We start from the raw sequence: 22,456 nt of genomic DNA, 5'->3' as shown, positions 1-22,456 counted from the left end.
TGCAACCCCACAGGGCTTTTTTCAGATACCATTTGGGTTGCACGGGGCGGCCAGCACATTCCAGTGGCTGGTTGACATGGTCCTGGCCAGATGTCACTCCTTTGCGGCCAACTACATTGATGATATCAACTTCAGCCCTGACTGGGAGTTCCACCTACTGCATCTCAAAATGGTCCTTACCGCTCTGGATGAGGTTGGCCTAAAGGTCAATCCTGCCAAGAGCTACATGGGTTTCCAGGAACTAAAGTACCTGGACTTCACTGGGGGGTGGGGAAGGCCAGATAAAGCCCTCACCAGAAAAGGTGGCATCCCTGAGGGAATACTCTCTCCCCCAGACCAGGAAACAAATGTGATGATTCTTTGGGCTGCTGGGTTATTACAAGTTTGTCCCTCATGATGCCAATTAAGTGGCTCAGCCAAACCAGATCTAATGGATGCCAGCCTGCTATGGTGACTTCCACTCCTTGTGAACTGCCCTTTCAGACACAACCCAGACTTTAACTGGCCCTTCATTCTACAGACGGATGCTTCTGATAGACAGATGAGCTCTCAGGGGTGGGACAGCCAAGAATAATGTTTCTAAGTTGTAAATTACACCCACCTGAAACCTTTTACACCACTGTGGAACAAGAAGCCCTGACAGCCAAGAGAGTTGTCGGGGTCCTACAGTACTACCGCACCAAAAAGCCTTTTGTGTTGCTAATAGGCCATGCCACACTGCAAAGGCATGAACGTATGAAAGACCATAATGACATGGTGCTGAGGTGGTACCTAACCCTCTTTTCCTTCAGGTGTTCACAGTGTAGTACTGTGAGGTCCTCAAACACCTCAACGCCAATTTTGGGGCCCGCCTCTCCGAGCAGGAAAATGCACCAACCATGTCAACCCTGGGGGGCATCTGGAGATGGCTTCTCCACCCCTACATTCACCCAGAAAGAGAGAGAGCTGGAGGAAGTTTGTCCTTATGACAGGACCAGCGGTGAAGGTTGACTCCAGGCAATGAGGGAGCAGCACGGAGGAGGCAGTTGGGTCCCAAAGAGGCACACAATGAGGTGCAGTGGCCATCAACAGTGGCAGGAGCGGCACAGCCCAGAAGGCAATTGCTGTTCAAGAAGACGGGGCCCAAGGAGCAGAGTGGGTGGAGCCGAGGGCTGAGACTATGGAGGAGGAGCCAGGAGGGACAGGACAGGCCCCTCACTCTCCACACAGGGCTGGTTGGAAGGAGGAATGGGAAATGGCATGGAGGCTCATGACCATCAGGGAATAGGCTGGCTGTGCAGGCCCTTAAAGGTCGGGGGGGGGGGGAGAACACAGAGACCACGGTTAATTCTGAATTTCTAATCCAGTGTTCAGCCAGTGGGTTATGATCAACAACTGAATTATGACTCCACATAAAGTGAATGTCACCATTGATTTAACAACTCCACCCTCCCAGAAAAGAATGGAAACACTGGGGTGGGGGGAGATCTGATTTTTAGCAAGTAAGGAGACAAACTCTAAAAGCAAGTATCAAATGACCTCATGCTATATGTGAATATTTGGGTGGAGGGGCAGGAAGGACTTCTGATCTGCATTAACAAACCCCTCCACAGTGAACAGATTCCCCAGTTTGCTCCAGGATGTGGTGATGGCTGCCAACTTGGAAGGGCTGAAGAGGGGAGTGGACATGTTCATGAAGGAGAGGGGTATTCATGGCTACTAGTAAAAATGGATACTAGCCATGATGTATATCCAGGATCAGAGGAGCATGCCTATTATATTAGGTGCATTGGAACACAGGCAGGATAATGCTGCTGCAGTTGTCTTTTTTGTGGGCTTCCTAGAGGCACCTAGTAGGCCACTGTGTGAACAGACTGCTGGACTTGATGGACCTTGGTCTGATCCAGCATGACCTTTCTTATGTTCACCTCTCTTGCCAGATTTAAAACATCAAATGCACTAAGAGGAGAAAAGAGTCGACATGGATGCTATTTTAGGTATGTAACTGGATAGAGTGCCGATATAATGAAGGCAGGAGCAGAATACTAGGAGTATAACAAGAGTTGCAATTGCAAGTCGTTATGACTACTACTGTGGCTGATGTTTTTGCATACAGCTACCAAGGAGCCCAACAGGCTAAACCATCTGATGAGGGGATGACATCGCTAAGCACAGCTTTCTTGCCATTTGTACAATGTCTGTAGACATGCATCAGTTCTTCTAATATTTTAAGTAACACACATGTCCAGGTAGAATGTTTTTACCATCACAATTGACAGTTATCTGCTTAGGAGAACTTGTATGATAAACCTGAATCAAAGCAACAGGCACATGTAAACATCTACCAACTATGTGGAAAGATGTTCCTGTAGTGACCAGACAGCATCTCCACGATTTCATCTTGAAAAGATGCATAAAGTTATAATTAGATGGAAAGAAAAGTGAATGCTTGCACCAAATTATATTTTATCAGTTTTTCTTGGGGCTTTCTGCATTTTTTTTGGGGGGGGGGTTGGTTCTGGCTCCATGCTGCTTCATTTTATGCCCTAAGTTTTGCAAACATTTCTGTGCCTTTAGCTTTCACTATAGGTTTTTTGTTTTCCCACAAGTTTTTTCCAGGTCTTTTGAGACCACTTTTACCCTGATGTTTTTTGTGGACGCTGATTTGGAGTCAGCTTTTTCCTCACGCGAAATGATTGTCATTTTCCTTTGGGGCAGTCCCACCAATTAAGGCTTATGTGACAGAAATAATATTAACCAGGATAGGCTAGTGGTCATTTTTTCATTAATTATTCTTACATATGTAATATGAACCTTGTATGAAGTAATACATATAGTGATGCTCAGTTATCTATTTTGAGCTGTCTTGTAATTTAGGGGGAAGTGTCTGGCTTTGTTGGTCCATTTCTTTAGGTCACTGGGTGGGTACTATAATTGTAATGCAGTATTATTGTTCTACAATTTAAAAATTGCTGTTTTTCAGGACTGTCGGCTTTTTGGTTTTCAGGGTTGTATATTGTTTACTCTAACAGTACAAGACAGATTCCTGTCACTTTATTTGTGTACACCAAATGTAAACTGAGCTAGCATGGATCAGTGATGCTACTGCTACAGCCAGTTACTTTCAAAACAGCACCAGTAAGCAATACAGCACAGTCTGCTGTCAATCAACACCCACGGCCTCATCAGAGCACTGAGATTAGACATGGCCTTATGTTCCAAAGGCCTTAGCAGCTTTATCTTAAGATCTCAATGTTTATTATGCAATATAAAGAAAGCGTCTAGGACAACAGATGAGTTTCTGCATGAAATCCAGTCAGGAGACAGTATGCATTTTCACCCAGATTTCAGTGATTCCCCAAATCCTTCAGTACATACTTCTTGCATCTGCTGATCATGTACTTAATTTGCTTTAGGAAATATGCTCAGGATTTGGGAAGACCAAGAACATTTGCACAACAAAGAATAACAGAAGCCACTGTCACATCCTCCAAAGTAATTTACTTTACCAAAACTCTCAATTACCCGAAATTTTATAATAAATGTTTCAACAACTTTATTCTTTGGATAACATTTAACAACATATTGAAACATTGCAAAGTTTCTAGGATTACAAACAAGAACTACAATACAGCAAATGCTGGATTCTCTCCCATCGAAATGAAACTTAAATGCCTATATGTGATTTGAGAAACAGACTTAACTAGTCAGTCATAGTCATATCATCCTTTATTGGTATAAAATCACTATACATACGCTAGCATGTACAAATATAAAAATTTGAGATATAACCTTACAAAATGGTTAAAAGACACTTGCATAAGATAGTGTTGTGAGCTAACACATCCGTCTATTTAAATAATTTGCGGTGTTCTATAGCAATCTTTAAGACTTACTAGTTAAAATGTTTATTAATAGGTATCAAATGTTAAAGCTCAAAATAATGACATTATATATCGGACTATGGAATATTTAGACATTTGACCTCACAAATATATTAGTAATATAATACTAAGCCAAGGCACTCACTCTTGTGAGTTTTGAGAATCTGGATGGGGAAAATGTGCATCTGAGTGGCAAATCCAAGGCAAAACCTCCCATTCATAAATGGCCAATAACCCCCCCATGCAGAGTTTTGAGAATCTGGATGGGGAAAATGTGTATGTAGAGAGTTCAAATCCCAAAAAGAGTACAAATGAATCAAACATGGCTTCGCCCCCCGGGCCCCGACCTTCTCCTCCTCATGAACACACGAACACACACGAAGCTGCCTTATACTGAATCAGACCCTTGGTCCATCAAAAGTCAGTCTCGTCTACTCAAGACAGGCAGTGGCTCTCCAGGGTCTCCGGCAGAGGGTCTTTCACATCACCTACTTGCCTAGTCCCTTTAACTGGAGATGCCGGGGATTGAACCTGGGACCTTCTGCATGCCAAGCAGATGCTCTACCGCTGAGCCACGGTCCCTCCCCAGTTATAACTATTATAAAAACAGAGACACTTAAGCGTTTGGAACGAACCCCTCGCCTTCTGATGACCGCTTCTCGCAGACTAAGATCCTGCGCCTGCTTACTCGGGAGTAAGCCTAATGGAGGCTCACCGACAAACTGAGGAGTCACTCCGAGGGCGGAAAGGAGGTGCGCCCCTGCACCACGAGGAGCCCCGCCGAAGGCTCCAGAGGAGCCCGGATAAAGCAAACTAGGACGGGGAGAGGGAGGCCACCTTGGTTTCTGCAGCCCCACCCAGGAAAACCTTCGGGGGGGCAACAGGCGGGGGGGCAAAGCCAGCTCTTCTTCGCCGCCCTCCCTCCTTTCCCCCCGGGGGCTCAGCGGCTCCCTTTCCCTGCGCACGGCTCAACCGCACCGCTGCGGCACCCACCTCATCCTCCCCAGCACGTTGGCGCCCCCGACTTCTTTCCTCCTCCTCTCTTTCCCCTCGGAGCAGGAGCTCTGGATATCAGACTCCTCCTCGCCGCCTAGGCTCCTTGCTTCCTTCCATCCCCAGCCGGCGTGCCGTCCACCCGTCCGCCCCTCCTCAGCACCTCAGCCTCCTCCACCAGCCAAAACCAGCGGGGAAAATCCCGCCCACTGATTGGCTGCCGCAGCCCGCCTTGATGCCGCCGGCCCTCAAGCGCCGCATGCAAAACCCGGCCACGCTGTAAGGGGAGGGAAAGGGGGGAGGAGGAGGAGGGCGCTTTCCAGAGCCGCACTCAAGGCGCCAAAGAGCCACATGCGGCTCACAAGCCGCGGTTTGCCGACCACTGCCCTAGATGCATAGAGCTTATGCTCCATTCTTGTACCATGACAGCTACATTAGGGCAATAGAGTTGGGGCAATACAACCTCTTTTGCCCTCACCAATGGAATCATGTAGCTACATCCAGCTGGCTTTCTGGTAAAGAAGGAAGATACACAAACTAGGAGAAAATGGCAACAGCAGCAACACAGGGCTAAATACAAAAAAAATTCTTATGTGCTTAAAGGTAGTGGATTTTTCAGGGACCATTTAAGTAAAGCGCTAGTGTCCATCACGAGTGCACAAACATATATCCCTTTCCAGAGTTTTGTGAGTTCTACAAGCGACCTAAAATGTGCACCAGGCCTTAAAAACACAGTATTTTGTTTAAGACACTGGCCACTTAAAGCCAGTCCACAGAACATATTACAGTGCCTACATAAAATAACAAGGTACAGGTAAGTGTTTGACAGGAAACAGAAGATATCCATAGTTTCAGGCAGAAATCCCCAACGTGGTACCCATGGGCACCATGGTGCCCGCCAAGTGTTTTTAGAAAAGGGTTGGGTCTAGAGGGGGCATTTGCGCCCAGCAGGGATGCTGATTGGCTGTGAATATTTTTTAAAATATCCCTTTTGGCAACAGCTGCCACCACTGAACAAGGATCTTCACTGTGTCAATGAAGATAAGCTGTTTGTATGGGAAAAAAAACCTTATAACAATATTTTTTATTTTAAAAGGCATCCTGTTAAACAGAGTTTCTGCTTGAAATGGTGATGATTTACCATGAGAGTTATACATACCCTTACTCCCTGATTTTTTGTGGATGGTTCCACCAGCTACGGCAGCCATTTTGTGGTTGGCTCCACCATCCTGCGTCATAAGTGCAAATGTGCTCGCAGGCTCGAAAAGGTTGGGGACCCCTGATTTAAGGTCATTCTCACAGTTGATATTAAAGATTATGATGGAGTACAAAAGTAAAATTTGATCTCTGACATACACACACACACAAGCCCAAAGTCACTAGCAACTTCCACAAGCATTTCTGAAGCTATAAAGTTCTTATTTTGTGGCTCACTTGAGTCAGAAAAATGCTACTGCTGTTGATTCCAATTACAGGCAGACAAAACAGCCCCTCACTTGAAAGAAGTACAACAGACAGCACACAAGACATCGCCACAGGCATTTTCATATACCCAAATGCTGAAGAATGCACACACAGATTACTATAATTATTGTAAGAGTTGTGAGGTCCAAATTCCAAACTACGGGTCTTGCAAAAACCATTTCAGCAAGTCTTCTTAGGAAAAGACAACAAGCAAGGCCAATATGGTTTCCAAAATTTTGAGCTTAGGAGCATGAGGTGGTATTATGATCTATTCCAGCTCACTACTTTAATCAGGCAGCTATCCCAAGGGAGATCATCCACTACCTTTGATGCTCTTCCACAAGTCATCATTCAGCCTTTAGAAAAGTGTATTCAATGCCAACATAATCACCTCTAGTAAGAAGTCATTCTGTAGATCAGGGTCTTGCATACATGAAGGACATCTCACTACGCTGTTTTTACAGAACCCCAAAGAGCCAGCGTGGTGTAGTGGTTAAGAGCGGTGGTTTGGAGCGGTGGACTCCGGAGAACCGGGTTTGTTTCCCCACTCCTACACATGAAGCCATCTGGGTGACCTTGGGCTAGTCACACTCTCTCAGCCCCACCTACCTCATGGGGTGTCTGTTGTGGGGAGGGGAAGGTGATTGTAAGCTGGTTTGATTCTTCCTTAAGTAGTAGAGAAAGTCAGCATATAAAAACCAACTCTTCTTCAAAGCAGAGAGACAACAGCTGCTTTTACCAGGAAAAGCCTTGCTCATCTGCAAATTCACTACTATGTACGTAAATGGCCAAAAAAACGTACACTTAAGACTGAAAAGTTCATATCTGTATAATTCCAAAATATTTGACACGAACACAAAGATAAAGAGGAGCGTGGACACTCCAAACTGGAGCCCTGACTGCACAGAACCGTAAGCAGTAATAATAATAAGTTTAATTTGTAGAGGTATAACTTGCAGCATATTCTGTAGATCAGTTATTTTTCACTAACGTAATTATACATGGATAGAATTGGCTGTGACAGCTAAAAATGGAAAAATCTCTCTGGTAACTAAATATTAGAGACAAACAACAAGGGTGAACTATCTCCATTGTCCCCTGATTATTAGCCTCCCAAGGGCATTGGGCTGACCACTACTGGGTTGAACTTGATGGATTTTTAGTTTGAGTCAGAAAGATAGTTTTCAGAAAGGGAAAGCATATTAAAATTTACAACGCCTCACGTTAAATTGGGAGAGGGGTGCAACATAGGGAAAATAGTCCTGAATTCAGACTCTAATGGTTTCTAGTCAACAGTTAATGTCTTCCTATTGTCTACAGAGGTTACCTCAGCAGTGGCAAAGAATTTACTGTGTTTCAGTGTTTTCAATGAATCTGTTTAAGATGGAAGCCCGAGACATAATATTTTAAAAATACAAGTCAAATCTATTAATGTATACTGACACACTAAATGGCAGAGCGTTCAAGAGCAAAAAAAGAAAAGGGTTGAAAGAACATTGCCTGATGTCTGAATGGATTCCATTTCAAGAGATTAAAGCTGATCAGACAGAGAAGTACATGATCAAAACAGCAGTAACAGAATTGCATACCTTAAATACAAGAAAGCAGATTTAAACAACTTGTGCATCTATTATGTGCCTTCACATCGTTTTCTACTTATGGCAACCCTATTAATTAAATAACTTTGCTTTTAGATATCCAATTCACAGTTAACCAGAATTATGAAGCAATTTATAGATGTTCAACCAATCACACACCTATCTAAGAATGGCAGGAATCAAGATTTCCCGCCACTTTTCATTTCACAACCTCAAACTTGCCAGGAAGCATGGCATGAGCAGGCAAGCAGAGTACAGCCAGAATTTTCCATGAGTGGGTACATATCATTTGATACTTCTAAATGAGAACTCCAAGTTCATGTTTACAATTTCATTACAGATTCCCCACATAACTAGCAGTGAGTGAGAAACATTTTGTTCAGCACTTTCCTGGAAGAAAGAGGCAAAGGAGTGAATTAGAACCAACTCAAGATTGCACTATGTTTCCTATTATTAGGAAATTAATGGGCATTGCTTTTTATTATATTAGGTCCAGACTCAAAAGCAGAAAATAAATCCAACAAGAACTTTTATAGGTAGCAGCAAGTGAGCATTCTGCAGACCAAACAGAATTCTTAAATCATGGCACAGGCCTGGGCTGGTTCCAGTTATATGAATTGCCCTGCAAACACCTACTCCTAATACAAGAGTTCATAGGAAAAGAAAGGAGTAGCTTGGAGGAAACCCTAACAGCTAAGATAATGGCTATGGCAGATATTTTATAAGAGGAAACAGATCCCAGCCCATAATCTAATCAATAGTCTCTGGAAAGTTGTACCCATAGGACACGAACCCAGGCACTGATTTCAGGGAACTGTTTCTTTTTCCCCTTGAAAAACCTCAGAATTATTGCGTCATTACCTTCAACAAATACTAAACTGACCAAGCCTGGAAGTTACTCTTTTTGTTTGTTGCATACGCTTGTGTTGTTTGCTGAACACAAAGTATTTTGTAAATTGAGTAAGTTTTGCATTACAAAAAAAATGATTAGGTAATATTTATTCCACAAACATCTGCTGGTGTAAGGGCATTGCATTTTGATTGCTCTGAGCCTCTTTTACACGTAACTGCAAGCATAAATAATGGGAGGCTAAAACACCAGTGTATTTTACTAAAGTAATCTGTCAAGGAAAAGAATACTTTAGTCATAATCAGTCATCGCATGGGCACAACATCTGCTTGTGAGGAAGGTACCACAGGATTCAATATAGCCTTGTTCCTCTCCATACTACCTACTCAGAAAACCTGCGTGCATCCCCTTGGACCCATTATGTGGTTCCAATGGTCTGTGTACATCTCCCATATCAAGCCACTAGTTCCAAGGCGCTCTCAGTACCAAATCTGAAAATCTCTCTCATTCATTAAGATCTAAATAGTAATAATCCTAGTTAAAATCCTCATGCAGGAGGACAGCCTGAAATTGTGTTTTTGCTTAAAAGCAGCGTGTCTCTCTCTCTGTGTGTGGGGGGGTACTTCTCAATATTTAAGGAATAGGACTCACTCAGTGTGTCTTCAAGTTTAAAAGCAACTTGCTAAATTGATGATATAGTGATTTCATCCACTAGAGAGATAAAGTGTTAACCAAGGAAGTATACATGGTCTGTTGGAGAGCCAGTGTGGTATAGTGGTTAAGAGCAGCGGACTCAAATGGGTTTGATTATTTACTCCCCCACATGAAGCCTGCTGGGTGCCCTGGGCCAGTCACAGTTCTCTCAGAACTGTCTAGGCCCACCCAGAGACAGGCCATGGCAAACCACCTCTGAACAGCCCTTGCCTTGAAAACCCTATGGGGGCCACCATATGTCAGAGGTGACTTGAGAGCACACACACATTGTCTGTTATACACAGTTTATAACTTTGCGATATCACTTGTTCCAGGCTTTAAGAATATGCTCAAACTCAAAGCAGCTTGATGAGACATTTATTGTGCCAATTTAACACAAATAGTTTGGATACAAGCACACTTGCTCTCATTTCACATCCTCTTGGTTAAGCCCAAATCTGTAGGACCTGTACAATTCACTTCTTTCAAAAGACAGTAAGAGCTAACAAATTCAGGCTTTTGACTTCCTTTTCAGGATGAAGCTGAGCATTGCTGTGAGGAAGGCAGCTTATCATTCTGGAATTCATTAATACTATACGCAAGACATATCCCACGCTGTCAAATTCTTGACCACACAAATTAGACATTTTAAACACTGTAGGGTACTTATTTTTGTTTACAGTAGAGCACTGTGTCCCTGGAAGTTTTCCAGACATGTACGATTTGTGTCTCCTTAATAGATAAGTGAAGTTTGCTACACTCAAGTAAATAAAGGTCAGAGGATGGGATGCCTAGAGTTCAAACCTAATTTTATTTCTAATGTGTTTAAAGGCCACAGCTCCCAATCAAAGCACTCTGGGAACTGTACTTTTGTAAGGGGGAATGGGAATCTTATCACCACAACTTCAATTCCCAAGATTCCTTGGATAAGCCAAACATTTAAATCTGCTTCAAAGTGGCCTGCTTTTCTTACAATGCTCTCTTTTTTGGTTGCAGGCTAATGATCACTTTGTGAAGTCCAGGATTGCAACCTTGGATTCGTTATTAACAAGCTACTTATCGCTCCTAACAAAGGGGAAAGAAGAAGATGAATCAATTCAGTACTGGTGCTTTGTCTTACTCCTCTCACTCTAGACTTACTTAGAAGAATGCTTTTCACATATTGTCTCCAAATGACTTCCAGATCATCTAAAGCAAAAGTGTTGTTCAAAGAAGGCAAAGCACATGGTCAGCACGCCTGTACTTTTGGGCATTCTTTCAAATCCCGGTTTAAAAAAACAACTCATCTTGGGCAAATCAAACCAAAGAGCCTGTTCCAATGTGTAAAAAAAAAAAAGACACATTGATTTAATTGGTTAATTATTTATACTGAGTCCAAGCTTTCCATGAACAGACCAAGTTCACAAGAAGAATTTTTGCCACTTTCCCTCTACAGCTTTCTGCACTCTCCCCCCAAAGCTGCTACTGAGAGACAGGCTCCAGGACAATATCCTGTGTGGCTTGCCGGGAGCAGTAAAAAGGGAGAATTCACTGAGATGGGCTTTGCTCACTGCCGTACAAGCTTTTGCTTTACTTGTGCGATGGTGGGGGGGGGGGTGTCTTCCAGTTCCCCTTCCTGCAGTAGACTTCTGTGCTGTACTGTTTGGTGTTCTGGATGGTCTCTCTAAACCCCAGCAGATTTTTGGAGGGTGCAATGGGAACCGTAGAAGGGAGCAGCAAAAATCCCTTCCACAAATGTCGTCTGCTTTAGTAAAGCCTGGATCCACTCTATTAGAAAGATGGATGCAAAAGATGAGGATGTAGCCAGTTCACAGAATTGTTTTCAACGCTATCATCTCCTCAGCCAGGGAGACTGGGAATCTCTTTTCCTATGACTCATGATTCTAGGACAATTTTTACTACACAGTGTCGTGCAGATTACAGCATAGCCCTGACAGTTACCTAATTACTAGGCCATGTTTATTCTGTCCTCCTCCCAAGAAGCTCAGGGTAATACACATGGTTCTCCTGTTCCCATTTTATGTTCACAATACTGTATAGCACACAAATCTGAGAAAGGGAGACTGAACCAACATTGCCCAGTGAGCTTTATGGTGGAACGGGAATCTACACCCAGGAGCCCAGCCCAAAACTCTACTACTTCCACACTCATTCTTTCCGACAGACCCCTGTCTTTCCATCAGGATATACCTATTGCTGTCTACAGTGTTCCAAGTTTTAATCTCCTTCCTCAAACATTTTCCTTTGGTCAGAGACTGTCAAATTTTGGATCAGCCCGAAATTGTGAAAGAACACTAAAAATGCAAATGAAGGAAGTCACCTTTAAGTTTAAGATTGTGAAACACAGGAATTGCAGAACCATGATCTCAGCAACCACACAGTAATGGCCAGCAATGTAATGTTTTATCTCAGCATGATCAAAAGAATGAAAGAACGGGAACTTTATGGACCAACCCCAGTTTTTATTCTGCAACATCATATTATTAGATTTTGCAGTAAACATTTCTGGTTTTTCAAATGCAGCATTCATACAAACAACTGCCTTTGTTCCAAGGGCTCACCTAAATTATAAGTGAGAGACTTGTGATCAAATCTTCCAAAAGCAACCACAGGGTGTGGAGGTGAACCTAGCTTGTATCTGAACTGCAGAAAGGAAACTTTAGCTATTTTTCCAATTACATTTTCTAATGGTAAATTGGAGCCCCTGTGTAGCTAGCAGTCCTGATAGAAAATTCACTTTTCCCCATACTGGTGCCAAAACTGTATTTACTTGAAAGGAAGATCTCCCTCCCAAACAAAAAAACTGTTATGCACAAAGAAGTCATCACCCGACATAACTATAACTTGTAAGCAAGTGTAAGGCAACCCCCTCTTTTTGATGGCATATCGGGGGGGGGGGGGAGACTAGTCTTGCATTTAAGTAAATACAGTGGTCAATCAAGCAGTGCAATTTCTACCCTGAAACCAGTGGGGCCGGAGAAAGAGAAGAGTTTAAAAACACACACACTCTGCCTAGAGTTACAGCCCCAGTCTAGATAGGTCCGGGCTCCTATACCTCCCCCCAATCACAGCTTTTAAATAAAATTTAAAATATTACATTTTGTCCTACCACCCTGCTCAACTAACAGCAATACTTTCTGCCAGAGGAAGACAACGCAGTTAGTCGGCCAGAGAGATAGGATTCAACCCGCTGGAAGAGCCAGTCATGGCTGTCTTGCTTCTTGTCTAGCTGAACCCTATGCATTCAGTAACAACATACAGTATCAGTAGGGACACCACAGTTATGCTCCAAACTCAGAGCAATCAAAGTATCTTTCACGCTTCATAGCATCTTATGGAAAACATAAGAAATGGTAGAGGAACAGATGTCTAGCGCAGCAAAGTCCATCATCTGAGGGGTTCTCTGTGTAAGCAAATAGCATTTCAAACCCAAGAATGTTCAAGGAGCTTCCCGCTACCACCATAAATACAACCAATGTATAAAGTAAGCTCAAAGAAGCCGCCTGGTATGCATGCTAGCTTGTGTCTCCTAGTGTGGTTTCTGGGCATACTAGTTTTCCAAGTTTATAGTCTCCAACCTCTCATGCCCTAAACAGTTTTGAAACTATTTTTAGAAGTACTTTAAAAAAAACTACAGATATATCCCTTTAGCGTTTCAAAAGTAAAAAAGTAGTGGACATTTTCCTTAGGAATGTTATCGCTAGACAAAAAATGGTTTCCAAGCCACTCCACTGCACTGATTTGTATGGGACTAGGGAAAGCAGTGAGAATTAAGGAGAGCATGAAGAGGCTTCTTCTGCAGAATCAAGGTCCCTCACCACACCCTGCCCATTACTGCTGGAGTTATTAAGCTACCAATGCTGGACCAAGGCCAGTGCCACAGTAGGACAGGGCTGCTCCCACTACTCCACAGGAACACTCTAATGCAGAAAGCTAAAACAGATACCAGAACATTATTCTCAACACTAGAGGGAACTACTAATTCAGACTGAGGTAAGAATGCCACCTGCTGGATTCTAGTGTTTCAAGATTAACCTGTTTTGACCCTTCTTTGGCACACAAGATTGGACACGATCATACACACAGGCTACAGGTGCTAGTCAAGCAGAGGCATGGTTATCTTGGCTGAAATAAGTCTTACATAAAGTTGCCCAGGTTGAATGGTCATAAACAGGTTGTTTTAAGCTAAGATTTTCTTGGTAATGGATTTCTACAAACTATGTCAAGAAACAAATAGTACAAGAAAACTATGTCAAAACAAGACTTCTTCAGGAGACAGGCCAACATTTGAATAGGAACAATCTAAAACACTGTTCATTTTATATTAAAAGGGAAAGGTCCCCTGCGCAAGCACCGGGTAATTCCTGACCCATGGGGTGATGTCACATCCCGACGTTTACTAGGCAGACTTTGTTTACGGGGTGGTTTGCCAGTGCCTTCCCCAGTCATCGTCCCTTTACCCCCAGCAAGCTGGGTACTCATTTCACCGACCTCGGAAGGATGGAAGGCTGAGTCAGCCTTGAGCCGGCTACCTGAAACCAACTTCCGTCGACATTGAACTCAGGTCATGAGAAGAGCTTGGATTGCAGTACTGCAGCTGACCACTCTGCGCCACGGGGCTCTTGTCATTTTATATTACCATATTGGAAAAATGTGAAGGCATGAGAGAAATGTTAAAAAGAAAATAGCCTCATACGTCAACTGTCATGCAATGATAACCCTGAAATGATTCCTTAGTACAGACTCAAACATGCCTTATTTTCAGTGAGCACAGAAACTCAGTTTATCTGTAAGCTTTCCCAAAAGGCACAATATGAGAATTATGCATACTAAAGCCAAATTCTTGTTTCCATCTCTTTGCCTCACTCTATAAGTAGTCAAGAAATAGAACTCAAGGGATCAGTTGTGAAAAGCTCCTATTCAATTCAATGGGAAAAAATGTTAAGTCGGACATAACCAGCACTACTGTTGGGAAAAGCCAATACTTGCTCAGCCAAGGACACTTTGATCAACAGTAACAGCACAGCTACACTCCCTAAGTGAACAGCTCCTACTGACAAAGACACAGTTCTGAAGGGAACAAAACCTCTATCCTGTGCCTGATACTGGAAGGCTGGCCTCCACCAAGATGGAGTCCATAGAGGGTACAATACAGCTGTGTCTACAGCACAAAGATGCATTGTTTGTATTCCCTGCTCCAGGCCTCTGCAACAGACAGGCCCCTGACAGGCGTTTTGCTAGCATAAAGTAATAGCAGATTACTTCCACAAATTCTTCTTAAATGTAGTAGCATTGTTTGTTGAATTTAAATGAGAGTGTTTTTCACACCACAGCTTTAGCTACTGAACAAAATCAACATTAATTTAAGATCCTTACATTCTTAGCTGAAGTGAGCTTTATACAACACCAGTCTTTCTGAAAGAGCCAAAATATTGCATGATCAAAAGCCAGTGATGACAGTTTTGGGAGATGAGACATTTAAATACTGATGATCAAGTAATTTATTTTATTTATTTTTCAAATTTATATCCTGTCTCTCCCACAGCAAGTGTGGCTTGAGACGACTAACAATGCAAAATAACATGACTTAAACAAGTTACATGGTATAACACCTAACAGCGATGTAGAATAATTTAAAACCAATATAAATAAATTATAAAAATCAGTATATTATAAAAATATCAAAGTATCAAAAACTGGAAGCCCAAAAAACCTGAAAACTAGAGGGGAGAAGTAACCAGAGCTGAAGAAAGCTTTATTATAAGAAAATTTTCCAAATAAGTGTACTAAAATGCTAGCTAGCCAAGAAGATTATTTATTAGCTAGGCCAGCTTCTCATATGTAACTCTGAAAGTCATCTGTGACACACTAGTTCTTTTGGGAAAGGTAAAAGACAGCCCTTTCTAACAATTCAGAACAAGACTTTCTCTGCCTGGAGGCAACTTTCTCTTAGCCCGATGGATGCCACCATTGATTATTGCCCCTACTCTTGAGAATTTCACAAAACTCTATACACAGAATATACGCAAATGAAGTTATGGCTGACATGAAACACCTGCTTACGTTTTGGGCACTTGAGTTCTATTAAAGACATGAATGCAAGGTAACAGCAATGTTGTTCAAAATTCCAGGCAAGTAGCTATTTACAAGCCTGCTGATATTTTAATAAGAACTCCTACCAATACACGCCAGTATTTCCCCAGGAACATTAACTGACTAATTAAAAAAAGAGCTATTATCAAGAAAAACTAAATATATTTCTTGATGTAATTTGTTTGGGAGTCATTCCCCAAAATGATCACAAAAGAGGACAGGCAGGACCCATTAAGTGAACTGGAAGACATTTATACACCAGGTTGTCAAGATGTTATAAGTATGTTATAGACGGAATGTCACAAAGACTTAAGAGAATGTGACTGACAGGTTAATGGACAGAACAGATAAATAACTCCTTAATACATAAAATGCATCCAAGAAGTTTGGAACTATTGCCACAGGAGTTCAACTAGTCTTACTTTTAAGAATGGAAAGACAAAATAGGATCATACAGCCACACCCTTACATAAGCAATATCATGCTGAAAAAAGTAATTTTCAAGTTATTAAAAGTCTTCTATTAAAAAAGGTAAAGGTCCCCTGTGCAAGCACCAGGTCATTCCTGACCCATGGGATGACGTCACATCCTGACGTTTACTAGGCAGACTTTGTTTTTTACGGGGTGGTTTGCTAGTGCCTTCCCCAGTCATCTTCCCTTTGCCCCCAGCAAGCTGGGTACTCATTTTACCAACCTCGGAAGGATGAGTCAACCTTGAGCCGGCTACCTGAAACTGACTTCAGTCGGCATCGAACTCAGGTCGTGAGCAGAGCTTGGACTGCAGTACTGCAGCTTACCACTCTGCACCACGTACCTTCTTCTATTAAACAATCCCACAAACAACCCTACTTTGGTTCTTCTGCCAGGAGACCTCCCACTTGTCACCCAATCCATTACTATTGAATTCATTTAGTGAACTCTGCAGTTCCTCTAAGCCCATATGGAGTCTCAGTTTTTGCTACCACTGCAAAGAGGTCAAAGAAACTGCCACTGCAGTACATACCTATACTAAAGGAAACTGGTACTGAAGTAGGGATCAAGTTTCAACATCTGCACATGAGTTCTAGTTCTCAAACAAATGCTGACGTACTAACACCTGACACAACCAGTTGTTGGTGCTTCATTGGTGTAGGACCTTGGAAGACTGAGCGGATCCATTTCATGACTTTACACATTCCAGCTTCTCCCAAAGAGACTCTCAAAAGTGTCTCTTAAAGAAAATCACTCTTTATATCCTCTACCCTCCTTAGTCCTACTTCCCCTATCCATTAAGGAACGTTATTTTGTGGCATCATCACTTTAAAAAGCCTCAACTTCTATAAATGTTTTCCTGTTCACACTACCTACACCAGGGGTCCCCAACTTTTTTGAGCTCACAGGCACATTTGGAATTGAGACAGCATGGTGGGCACAGCAACAAAATGGTGGCTACAAAATGGCTGCCATAAGAGGCAGTCAGCCACAAAATGATTGTTGCAGTTTAACTTCAGTAACACAGCGCAGATCCTTATGTTGTGCTGGCAGCTGCTATAAAAGCAACATTTAAAAAAACCTTCACTGCCAATCTAATCTCCAGTAGTCAATCAGAAGCCTTGCTGGGCAAAAGCCCTACCTAGCCCCACCCACTTCCTAAAAACATTTGGTGGGTGCCAGAAAAGGTGTCAGCAGGCACCATGGCACCAATAAGCATCACACTGGGGACCCCTGGCCTACACAAACAAGTAAAACCATTGCAACATCTTCTGCCACCCTATTAGCCCATCTTAAGCTTTTGCTTCCACAGTCAATGTACACTCTTCAAGGGCAGACATAATTTCTCTCTCCATTTTTGCTGCTGCATGAGGTAACCAATTTCTATCACATGTTCATACCAATATAGGTACATGAAGATGAATTAGATCTATAACAGCTGGCTCTCCTTTGAATTCAGAAATGGTCAGCGCTTGCCACCATTCGTTTCTAAGTAATCCATGTATATACCACCTTCATGAGACCCATGGCACAGAGTGGTAAACTGCAGTACTAAAGTCCAAGCTCTGCTCATGACCTGAGTTCAATCCCGACGGAAGTTGGTTTCAGGTAGCCGGATCATGGTTGACTCAGCCTTCCATCCTTCCAAGGTCGGTAAAATGAGTACCCGGCTTGCTGGGGGTAAAGGGAAGACAACTGGGGAAGGCACTGGCAAACCACACCATAAACAAAGTCTGCCTCGTAAATGTAGGGATGTGACGTCACCCCATGGGTCAGGAATGACCCGGTGCTTGCACAGGGGACCTTTACCTTACCTTATGAAAGATTATCGGCCAAAAGTATGGCTGGCCATTCCAATTCAGCTGCCCCACCAATCTTGCAACTGTCCCCATGCCAGGTCTTTTATCCCTCTACCCATCCTTTTCTCAGACCCTATGGGAGGGTTTTCATAGCACACCACCCTCTTTTTCTATAGTCTATTTCCTTTCTGCCCCTTCCATTCATCCTTCCCTTAGGCCTTCCGTGAGCTTTCTCCAAACAAACTAACTATTCCTTTCACAAAATTAACATTCTGATGACCCTTCCCCTCAGCAATCAATGTTTGTGAATAGCAGTTTCTCAAGTTCCATAAACTCAGTCCTTACAGCCCCCGAAGTCCCCTCCTTTCTAGCCCTGTCCCAGGACTCAGTTTCTTTCCTATCTTGCCATCTCTGGAATAATACAACTTTGTATCCATGCATTGCTCCCACCACACACATTCTGTTCATTAACTCCCTCAGCCTAAGCATGTGGATGAGAGTGTGAAAGGAAACATATGTTGCAATTACTAAGGCCTACCCATACTGTGAGAAATTTTGGCTTGATTTTACTTTCAATAGACTCCCACAGGCTTGGATTTGAATCTTAAGTTATTGGAATCAACATATGAAAAAAAAAAGGTCAGCTCATATAACTCCATTACCCCGTTCCTATCAATATCACAGATGCCTCCTGTGTCTAAGGCCTGCGTGAGACTCCACAGTCCATTTGCCTCTTGAGCCCATCAGACGGCACACCTCTCTTGGCTTCCTAATCCCCACAGCACATAGTCTCCTCCTCCTAGGTCTTACACATGCCCCATCTTCCAAATAAACCTTCTTAAGTGATTTTCAACATTCCATGACCCCCACCCCGCTGAAGGGAGGGGGATGCAACAGCCCATTAGGCAAGAATCTCTTCCTTGAGCTACTCTGTAATATGGCTCCCTAGCCATAGTTTGGTCAATTAGGACATGACAAAGAGCAATCATGTTATAGTACTGGCAAATGCACAACGCAAAACCAAACTGCTACCACAGGATCCAACCTACTACATCTTAAGTGGGTGGCACCTACTTCCATTCTCCACTCCCTGGCAGATGCCTTTGAGATGTACATATACTTTAGCAAAACCTGTAAGGCTCATCATGCATACAAAGCCATCTCTGAATTTAATATGAAAAGGCAAAATATGAAGAAGCATTTAAACCCAATATGTCAGTTTTATATACTATAGCACTTTAAGGAGGTACCAATCCTTTCCTTTAATTGCTCACATCATTCCCCCGAGAAATCTGTTTTTCCTAAATATCTGCCTTCCAAAAGGAAGTGTTCTCTGGCACCTTAAGGACTACCCAGTTTAGTGAAGTAGGCAGGAGCCTACTTCAGCCAACAACACACCTAGGGACACAGTATTCAATTGATACCTGATGGAATGCACAAATAGCAAAAAGTGTTTGAATCCCCAGTTAGTTTAAGTAATGATTATAAGTACAAAAAGTAAGAGATAAGAATTCATTAACAAGGCTGACTATCTTTCTGCTGCTTCTCTGTCTTCTAACATTTTTTTAAGTACCATGACCTTATGGTCAGAGATAGAATGTCCAGAGCAAAATGTTCTCCCGTTGGTTTCTGTAGATTTCCATTTACGGTGCCTGCTTTCTGTTCGTTTACTCACTGATCAGCTACATTTTTATCCCACCCTTCCTCCATAGAGCTCAAGATGCCACACATGGTTCTCCCTTTCTTTTTATCCTTACAACCCTATGAGATAGCTTAAACTGAAAAAGAGTGGCTGGCTCCAATGTCACCTAGTGAGACTCATCACTAAATGGATGCTGGAACTCAGACCAACCCAGCCAAGTCTGACAATACCACACATCATTTGCTCTCTGTTTATGAAAAGTGTTGGCCATAGCCTCCATGTTCAAGGCATCTGAGGACAAAGGCTCCTCCCAATACAAACTCATGTCATTGAAAACTTCACCAGTGCTTGGGCGGGGGGGAATGAAGGCTAGGCTTCCATACCTGTTTGTTGGCCCTCCAGTGCATCCAATTGGCTGCTATGTGAAAGGGGCCACAGGACTACATGTACCACTGGTCTGATGCAGCACAGCTCTCCTTATGTTCTCAAACTTTTTCACTTTTTTTTTAGATGCCTCTGTACTATCTCCCTGGAACTTCACACACCACATTTTCCTACAAAGAGAAGCTCTTCACGAAATATTTTTTATTGGTGTATTGACAGCCTGACCCAAAATATAGTCATACAGCACCACATGAATTGTGGAAGAGCACATTTGCTTTACTGCATGACTCTTTAGCACACATAGAAAAGGTACTTAGGAACAGTCTGAACCTCCACTTTCTTGTATTTCATAAGAATAAGCAGCAGACAATTCAAGCATGTATCCTTCCTAAAGGAAGCAGCACCTATGCATTCTGTGTTCAAGCATGTACAAAATCCTCCATAAGAAACAGAAACATTGGCAGTGTGTCTCCTAGGAGTATTTTCACGATCAGCAAAACACCCATTATGATCATAACATCTGATCCGAGTGTGGTTTCTGGCCCTTTACATATTTGATTCCCCCCCTCCCAGCGAGCGGATATATAAAACTCAACACGTGAAGTGACCAAAGATATCCTTTTCAAGAAGGCACAATACTGTAAGACTCGCATCCTTTCCCTAAGCAAATCACCGCCCGTCGCCCTCCACGTTTGTCTCCCTCAGAGACCTCCCAATGCCCACATCTACTTATCTACACCCCCCCCCCATTTGGCCAGCAGGCCTCTGCTAGGGGTTTCCCCCCGAAGCCTGCGCCCCCCAAGGGTTCCCCAAGGCAGACGCCCCCCATCAGAGCGAAGCCCTCCTTCCACTTCTCCCCCTGCCCGAAGGGCCTCCCCACGACCGTGACCTCCCCCCAGCCCCTTTCTGCCTCCACGCCCTGACCTCAGAGGCCTCCCCTCCTCCCCTCCTCCTCCTCCTACCTGCGAGATCTCCACGCTGGCCGGCAGCCCCTCGGGCAAGGCCTGGAAGAGGAGCACAGCCATGGCGCCGAAGAGCCTCCTCTCCATCCCCCCCACCCCCCGTTCCCCGGCTCGCTACACCCGGCTCCTGCGAGCCTGACCCGTGAACTGCAGCACCCCGGAAGACTGGCCCCGCCCATACCGGGGCTCCCATTGGGCAGGAGGCGGGCCTTCCTCCCTTTCATAGGCCTCTGCCACTCAAAACGTGTCTCCAGAAACGCAGGCGCCAGGGGTGGGGTTCCGCCCTCTCGCGTGACGCAACGGAAAGACACCACGAGGCGGCCATGTCAAGTGTGTCGGAAGTAGGCTTGGACGTCACGAGAGGCGTCCCACCGCGTTGGAGTCACATTTAAAGAAACAGAAGCCAAGAAGCTTCGCGAGGAAGGGTGGTTAGGTTACAGGGCAGTTACTCCAGTCGAAACCGCTGATTTCAGAGAACTTACCTCTACATAAGATTTATTTAACTAGGCTTTGACTGGAGTAACTAGAGAGGATTCAAGTTGCATTGTTACTGAACAGGACACATTAACTCTGTCCTTGAAAATGGAAATACACGTAAAGCTGTCCACACATCCCAATAACTAGGGTTGCCAGGTCCCTCTTCGCCACCAGGGGGAGGTTTTTGGGGCGGAGCCTGAGGAGGGCGGGGTTTGGGAAGGGGAGGGGCTTCAATGCCATAGAGTCCAATTGCCAAAGCGGCAATTTTCTCCAGGTGAACTGATCTCCTTCAGCTGGAGCTCATGTGTAATAGCAGGAGATCTCCAGCTAGTACCTGGAGGTTGGCAACCCTATGCACTGTGGCCCTCCATATGATGGCATCTCAGGCATAGCAGAACTCCTTTGCGCAGGCAACATCTCTCAGGCAAACAGCAGTGAGAACTAGGGATGGGAGAAAAATATTGTCTTTTAAAATTAGTTTTGGGTCCTTAGGGTCAAAAAGTAAAAATAAATATAACTTTTTAAAACGTACGTCATTTATAGTTTGCCTTTCTTACTTGGACTCAAGGCAGATTACACAGAGTGAACCAATACAATCAACAGGATGGGCTATTCAATAAACTATACAATAAGATTAGAGTAATAGGACCAATCAGAAATCTTAAAACCGAATTTAAGCAAAGCCTAAAAATAAGTCTTAACATAACACATTCATTGCATAAGGTGGGGGCCACAAGAGAGAAGGCATGTGTAGTGGGCAGTTGTTGATTTTGCCCATTTGCAGGTTGGCACCTGCAGAAAACCTTACTTGGGAAAACGCACGGTCGCTTTATCCTCCTTTATTCCCTGTTTCAGCCAGGATTGAACGCATGCCATGGTGGTTTTGAATCTCTCCCCTTCAGCTTCAGTAGATGACCCCATGTTCTAGGATTATGAGATGAGAAAAGCTTCTCCCTGTCCAGTCTCTCCACACTCTGCACAAATTTATAGACCTCTATCATGTCTGCCATTATCTGAATTTTTTCTAAGCTAAACAGCCCTAAGTGTTTTAACCACTCCTCATAGGGCAGTTGCTCTAGCCCCCTGATCATTTTGGTTACTCTTTTCTGCACTTTCTCAAGCTTTGCAATATACTTCTTTAGGTGTGGTGACGAGAACTGTACACTC

General features: G+C 43.5%; 1 protein-coding gene across 1 annotated transcript in view; it reads right to left on the bottom strand.

Moving 5' to 3' along the window:
* WBP1L (WW domain binding protein 1 like) overlaps positions 1 to 20,915 on the bottom strand; it is a 49,272-nt gene extending 28,357 nt beyond the window's left edge. The window contains exon 1 of the mRNA XM_056849498.1: positions 20,813 to 20,915. Coding sequence (XP_056705476.1) covers positions 20,813 to 20,899 — 87 coding nt within the window. The 5' untranslated portion in view covers positions 20,900 to 20,915. The remainder of the gene's footprint in view (positions 1 to 20,812) is intronic.
* Positions 20,916 to 22,456: the final 1,541 nt, after the last annotated feature.

This window comes from Euleptes europaea, chromosome 5 (genome assembly GCF_029931775.1).
Source record: "Euleptes europaea isolate rEulEur1 chromosome 5, rEulEur1.hap1, whole genome shotgun sequence".
Classification (NCBI taxonomy): Eukaryota; Metazoa; Chordata; class Lepidosauria; order Squamata; family Sphaerodactylidae; genus Euleptes; species Euleptes europaea.
This window is presented reverse-complemented; position numbering and strand designations above follow the sequence as displayed.